The sequence below is a fragment of the Macrobrachium rosenbergii genome, chromosome 9 (genome assembly GCF_040412425.1).
Source record: "Macrobrachium rosenbergii isolate ZJJX-2024 chromosome 9, ASM4041242v1, whole genome shotgun sequence".
Taxonomy (NCBI): Eukaryota; Metazoa; Arthropoda; class Malacostraca; order Decapoda; family Palaemonidae; genus Macrobrachium; species Macrobrachium rosenbergii.
Genome location: NC_089749.1, coordinates 7,593,258 through 7,601,000, shown reverse-complemented (window position 1 = coordinate 7,601,000; position 7,743 = coordinate 7,593,258). Strand labels below are relative to the sequence as shown.

The window sequence follows — 7,743 nt, the reverse complement described above, 5'->3', positions numbered from 1 at the left end:
AAGGAAAATGAAACACGCTGATTTAAGGTCCCACGGTACACTGTCATATTCGCCTAGGTCTAGTGAAATCATTATTTTATCTCGCCATATCATCTTACATTCATTTGAGTAAGTTGCTTGAATAATACTCTTTTACTCTTTCATTTTATTTTTGGCGCACATGCGTCAAGTATCACCTAAAACGGCCTCTTGTTCTGCCTCTGACGAGAAGGAAAGCTTGTGCAGGAAAGCTCCACAGTAATTTGTTGATTTCTCTGAAGAAATATAATCACTGACTCAGTTTCAAACAAATTTCTATTAGATACGCTTGAGTTTCATACCAGAAGCTTTAGTTTTTCCCACAGTTATGATACTCCTTTGGATGTGATTCAGGAAACATTGGCATCAAGTAATACAACTTTTATTTCTGTAGTTCGGATCTTGCTTGTGTTTATAATGTTACAGAGAATCAAGGCAGACCAAGCTTCAGCAATGCTACAGAATGAACTGTCTCTTAGCACAGAAGAATTTCCTTAACTTACACTCGCCTGAAAAGAACACTGAAAAGGTGCAAAAATACAAAATCTTCAAGGCACCAAGTACTTCTGTAACAAGGAGGGCTGTACTGTACTGCAAATGGTTGGTACATTAGGTTCGTGCCCTTGACTTTGACTGAAATGGAAAATATTACAGAAGAATTCTTTCTTTTCATAGAATAATGGCTACAATCAATAAGAAATCTAGTCTGCCAGGTTTGGTTTGATCTGTAGTTTTCTGAAATTATGAGAAACAAGAAAATAGTATTGCATTTAGTTTACAAAATGCTCCTTATCTTGAAAATTACAGTGCCTTTTATGGTTCAAAAAATGTCTGCTGCTATAGTACATTTCTTGTGAATAACTCAGAGTGAATAGACCAACTATTACCTTCTGTAACATTTTACATTTCAGTGAACAAAGAGGGACTTCAACTAGACAGAAACGAATTACTTTTATGTACTATTTCAACTATTTATCCAATCTACTGAGAAAAGAAATGAACACGATTTTATTCTTACAATGTACAGGTCTAATCATTCTTATTTCTAACATATTAGGTGGAAAAGGATTTTTTTATCTCTTTCTCTATCTCTCTCATTCTTAATTATTTAAAAAAAAATTTTAAAAACTATAAGACTCAGAAGAAAACCACCATCAATTTAGCAAGGTAACAGTAATGTAGGAAAGAACGAGACACCCTGATACTAGCGAAGGAAGTAAAGTAATAGCACTTTTTTTTTTTAAATCTCGTGGCCTGCTGTAGACCATCGAATAGCCTGCTGTTCATGGGTATTTATACACAATGGCCATCTCTGAATAAGTGACTCCCAGATGGAGTCAGAAAGTTGTGATAAGCAAGGACCTTTAGCCTAAGATTCTTAGGAAGATTCTTCAGCAATGTCTTGTGGTACTAGCACTTGCCAGGTCTTGTGACCTGCTGTAGGCTCTTAGATATATGTACACAATGGCCATTTTCGTATGCGTGACCTCCAGTTGGGGTCAGATGCAGCTGGAATCTGTGATAAGTAAGGATCTTTAGCCTGAAAATCGTAGGGGAAATTCTCTTCAGCAAGGTCACATTGTAATGAAAACCCTTGATGTCTGTAGGTCTACCAAGTGAGAATTGAGCCTGTGGATAGTCTCACCGGTAGCAGTACAGAGAAAAGACTTAAGACTCCTTAGCTAATTGAGTCTTTCTCTGAAGGTTTAAGACGGTGGAACTCTCTTATGCCCCTCAACATTGCCAAGAAATGAAAGATGTGAAAATGTATCAGACTGCAAGGTTTCTAAAATGTGTCTTTGAGGCTTGAATTTCACAGTAATGGTGTACCTCCTGATTAATACTCATAATAATACTATGAACGTTCCGCTTACTATAGTCTCAGAAGCCAAACTGTCCAAAAGTTCCACATACCAAGGGCTTAAAATGGAACGCCTCTTGTCTATGAAACCAACACGACCCTGGTTTCTCCACCTTTTAGTTCGTCTTAAAATCTCTAAGCTCATCCTCCCTCCCTTGGGGAATCCCAGATTGTCCAGTGGCTATACGATTACAACAAATTGAACTTCAAAATCAAGGATAAATAATAAAAAAAGAAAGCTTCTTCAAAGTTAAGGCTATCTAAAACATACGAGACCTTAAATAATGACTTAGATTCACACAGTTACTTGTATAGCTTACCTCCTAGTAAATGTATGGCTAAAACTGCGGCGTATACCAAGAGTTTAAGTAAAAAAAAAAGTCATTCGCCAGTCGTGATTTAAAAAAATGGTATGGGATACTTCCTCAAAAGCACAGACAGCGAAAAAAAGCGGTATATTAACAGCGCATGAAAGCTTATTATTACTTCAGGATGTCACCCCCTCCTCCTCCATTACCGCACCTTCTGAAAACCAGCCAGTATGCGACATACTAATTTCTGAACCCGCACAATCTCACGGCGAGGCCGCTTTTATAGAGCGGAAGTATGTGCGTTTGAACCACGGTATATGTGTGCATATGTGTGTATATATAATCTTGCACAGTTCTGATGTGGCGTCCGGGATTTGACGTAAACGTTTTGCAACCGTCTTGGGAAGATTATGAAAGGCAAAACTGGAATTATTATATATATATATAATCGAGACGATGGGGGATATGCGTTTAGTACCATAAAAAAAAAAGAAAATTGGTGTAACATTGGAACGTCGTCAGCGGTGAGCTGACGTCACGCGACCCAAACACTCACAAGCACGTACAAACACATAGCTTCGTCTGTCGTATCTGGAAAACACAAACACACACACAAACAGATGCACTCGACGCATTGTCATTGCTATACATCATAACCAACCGATATACAAAGTCTCTCGTTTTACAAAATAACCGTTGCTTTGGAAGGCTTTTTTTAAAAGAGTTACGAGGTAACTTGTTGAGCAAGAGGAGGATGACGATGATATCAGCAGTAACAGGAACGCTGTTGTTCAGGCTCGGCTGGAGTCAGTCTCAGTGAAGTCTCGTCGGAGTCTTCGTCCCGATGGTTCTTCTGCTTCATCATGACGTCTACCAGAAATCTGTGGTGGAGAAATGGATGGTGAATTGAAATGCTCTGTGACGTAAGATGAGCAGCAGGTTTGAATAGCCAAGCGGATTGATAGACCAGCCAGCTCCAACTGGCTTGACAGAAAGATCTAGTACTATACATGGCAAATATTCTTTTGTTAAATATTCTGGCTTTTTTTTCCAAAAGAAAAATATTCAGTATGGAATAGTGTTCTATGTGTACTTATAATTTATAGCTGATTAACGATGAAAAAGCTAGTACAATTACTTAGGAAATATTCATTTGGTAAATGTTTAGACCTATTTACAGAGGGCCAATAGGAAAGTATTTGACATAGCATCATGGAATACTGTTTTATGGGTATACATAATTTACAGCTGACTAACGATAAAAAATAGTACCATTGCTTAGCAAATATTCATTTGGTAAATACTTAGACTTATTTACAAAGGGCCAATAGGAAGACAGTTAGTATAGCATCACAAAATGTTTTTTTGTGTGTGTGTGTATAATTTACAGCTGAGCTGACGATAAAGAATCTATGGTGCCTTGCCTAGCCAATTTTCATATGGTAAATGTTTAGACAGCTCTTTACTGACGGCCAAAGTGAAGATACTTAATGCAGCATCATGTTTCATGTTATTTACAATCTTTTCACCAAGAAGCACAGATGAGGGTTAGCTCCATTTCATGCTACAAATTCTCATCAACTAGCCACAAGGAGTTGAAAGGCCCATACAGGAGTTCTCTTGGCTCCAAGGTCTAGACTCTAGACTCTAGAGAATGTTACATGTACTCACAGACAGATATATCACAAATCTATCACCAATTTAGCATTACAGAAATATGGCAGACTTGGCAATCGCCTTCGACTCTCTGAAGCCAGTCAGGGGCGAAAAGCAGTAAATCAGCTCAGAGTTCGTCTGACCATTACCTCATGGAGTCTGTGACCATAAGCCCTTCTTTCGCCGAAGTTTCCGTCCACCCCGTGAAGTTGTGGTCTTTGTAGAGCTTCTCAATTTCCAACTGGTCCACTTGCCTGTGCGGTAAATCACACTGGAATGGAGAAATGGATGAATAAGATTGGCGTTTTGCACCGGCAACGAAATCTGTGTAAAATCTGGTCTAAATCTCTGGTCAGCTCAGAGAGGAAGGTAGTTTTAATCACAGGGGTATTTTCAAGTTTATTATTATTATTATTATTATTATTATTATTATTATTATTATTATTATTATTATTATTATTATTCAGAAGACTAAACCTTTATTCACATGGAACAAGCCTGCAGGGGCCAATAACTTGAAATTCAAACTTCCAAAGAATATTATTATTATATTATTCAACCTTGCTGTCCAACACCTCTATAACTGTTATTTCATAGTGCAACTGTAGAGTTTTCTCCCAGTCCTACTTTTAGAATTCCTTGTACTTCATCTCCTATACTTTCTGGAGCTCCTTACCTTGCTGTCCAACCGCTCCAACTCTCTCTTTTCACAGAAGCGCTGAATGACCTAAAGTGCCCCAGTGCTTGGCTTCACAGACTAAATTTCGTGGAACCATAAATCAGATCACTAAATTTGCACTTTCTGAGTATTCATACTAAGTCTGCATACTAAATATGCACAGAGTATACATACTAAGAGTACATAATGAGTATAAATACTGAGTATACATGCTTAGTACACATACTAAGTATACATACTGAGTGTAAATAATGAGTGTACATACTGAGGGTATACTGTATACTGAGCATGCATACTGAGAGTACATATGAGAGTACAAACTGAGTATAAATACTGAGTATACTAAGTATACAGAGTATGTATACTGATAATACATACTGAATGTAAATACTGAGCGTACATACTGAGTATAAATAGTAAGTATACATACTAAGTGTACAAACTGACAGCGCATACCGAGTATACATACTGAGAGTACAGACTATGAATAAATACTGAGTGGGCATACTAAGTGTACATACTGAGCATACATACCCTAGGTGTACATACTGAGTATACATAATGCGTATACATATTGGGAGTACATACTGAATATAAATTGTGAGTATACATACTGAGTATAAATTCCGAGTATACATACTACTGAGTGTGCATACTGACAACATACCTAGTATACATACTGAGAGTACATATTAATTATACATACTGAGTATACAAATTGAGAATACATACTGAATATACCGTACATACTGAGTATATGTACTGATACACGTACCTGAGCATAAATACTGGGTCCAACATACCTTGTTAGCCAACAGCATGCAAGGGATGGGGCTGCCGTCCTCTAGGGTACACTTGGAGTCTACATCCTTCTTCCACTTGAGGGTGTTGAGAAAGGAGTTCCTGTTGGTGAGGTCAAACATGATGATGCAGCCCTGGGCGTCCTTGTAGTATACCCGGGTCATCCACGTGAAGCGCTCTTGACCTGGAAGAGAAGGAGTGAGTGAGTGACCTCGGCTATTTAATGCTTGCTTGTGTTTTCCTGTAGCTCCTCTTTCTTCTGAGTGAACGTCTTGATATTTTTTGGAAGATTCTTGAATTTCAAGTCAGTGGCCCCCCTGTGGTGTGGGGTTGTTTCGTATGAATGGGGTTCTTCATCTTCTGAATAATAATAATAATATGGGATTGCCAATCATGGATGCTCACACCTTAGGTGAATTGTCAATGGCTGTCTGCAATTCAGTGTTTTTATTTTGCTTCTTGACTCTCAAGTCAGTGGCCCCCTGTGGTGCGGTTGTTTCATATGAATGGGGTTCTCCATCTTCTGAATAATAATAATAATAATAATAATATGGGATTGCCAATCATAGATGTTCTCCCTTAGGTGAGTTGTCAATGGCTGTCTGCATCTCAATTATTTTACTTCCCCTGGTCTATATTATTATTATTATTATTATTATTATTATTATTATTATTATTATTCAGAAGATGAACCCTATTCATATGAAACAAGGCCACCTACAGAGGCCTTGCAAGTCAAGAAGCTTCTAAAGAATGTGATGGTGTTCATTTGAAAGAAGTCACAGAACGTAAAGGAAAATACAGAAAGAAGTGATAAATTACTAGAAAAGAAAAGAAAATAAAGGCAGGGCATTAATCTCAGTGTTCTTACTAAACGCGACCTCGAATCCGACCACAGAGTGAGAATTTCTTCGTTCATTGCCTTTTTGGATTTCAAGACTTACAGGTGAGAAATCTGACCTAAAATGGAAGACTGCAGTATCTGCAAAATTTTCGAAATTGAGATATGCCACCTACTGGACTCGTGAAACACTAATACACAAGTTACTGCAGTTTCAGAATGATTCTCCAATGCTTTCTATGAGTATTTAGGGGGTCCCACTTGCAGTATCTGCAAAATTTTCGAAATTGAAATATGCCATCAATTGGGCTCGTGAAACGCCAATACACAAGTGACTGCAGTTTCAGAATGATTCTTCAGTGCTTTATTTAGGCGGTCCCGTTTGCAGTATCTGCAAAATTAGTAGTAAGGCAAGGGAAAACTACAGTATCTACCAATTTTCAAAGTTTTGTATTTTTTGTAGATACTGCTAGTCTTCCATTGTTGAGCAGTTGAAGGTACAGTTCTAAGCTTCAATTGAGCAAAACAAAGTTTTTTATTTCATAACTTTTTTTCTTACCTTGTCAGAAGTCAGGAATTGAAATATATGTGAATATAAAATTTAAGCCAAAGGCTAAATTGGAAATTGAGAATAGAAAGGTCTGATAGGTGTAACAGGAGGAACAACTGTTAGGAGAGGGTTTAGGAGAGAAAGGCAATATGAGCGGAGGTACAGTATAAAAGGAACGAAAGAGGTTGCAGCTATCAAAAGAATAACATTCCCCAATAACTTCATATTTGTTAAAACATGCGAAAACATATTTTACGAATAAAAATAAGAAAGTAACATAATATTCATTCCAGAATCTTGAAACAGAATGAGACCTAAGATTCTGATTACAAATCATATCAAAGGAATAATATTTTCGTGACCTTTTTGCAGACTGGTATTGTTCCACGGTAGGATTTGTTATGACGGAGACTCATTCTTAGGTCAGTTCGTGCTGTTAGGATTCTTTGAAGGATTATGTGTAAGGATTAGTCATGTGTGTGTGTGTGTGAGACAGAAGGTTGCTCTGCTGATGTGGAATATAATGAATAACTGCGTATTTCTAATGAAAACTAGATAATTATTAAGAAAAAATGGGAGGACAATTTAACCCCTGTACTTATACATACATATATGTATGCATACATACACACACGTATATTTATGTATGTATTCACAAATGTTAAGCCACAAATTTCGTTCAATATCCAGTTCATTGTATCTCGGGAATAAAGCATTTATGATAAAGCATTGATCATTTATAATTACACCTTGGGTGAATTATCAGTTACATTTATAGTGAATTGGATATCAAACGAAATTTGTGTCTTAATATCTGTGAATATAAAAAATTTCTTGGGGTATGTTACAAAAATTCATATGTATGTATGTATATAAAGATATATATATATGTATATATGTATATAAAGATATATATATGTATATATGTATAAAGATATATATATATATATATATATATATATATATATATATATATATTTATATACTGTATATATATATATATGTGTTACAGGCAGTAGCGAAATG

At 36.6% G+C, this 7,743-nt stretch overlaps 1 protein-coding gene across 1 annotated transcript in view; it reads right to left on the bottom strand.

Annotated features, from left to right (window-relative positions):
• Window positions 1–384: 384 nt before the first annotated feature.
• Window positions 385–7,743, bottom strand: part of LOC136841399 (uncharacterized) — a 67,685-nt gene continuing 60,326 nt past the window's right edge. Inside the window, exons 4-6 of the mRNA XM_067108312.1 lie at window positions 5,329–5,510; window positions 3,996–4,117; window positions 385–3,071 (exon numbers count right to left, since the gene is read on the bottom strand). Of these exons, the coding sequence (XP_066964413.1) occupies window positions 2,957–3,071; window positions 3,996–4,117; window positions 5,329–5,510 (419 nt within the window). The 3' untranslated portion in view covers window positions 385–2,956. The remainder of the gene's footprint in view (window positions 3,072–3,995; window positions 4,118–5,328; window positions 5,511–7,743) is intronic.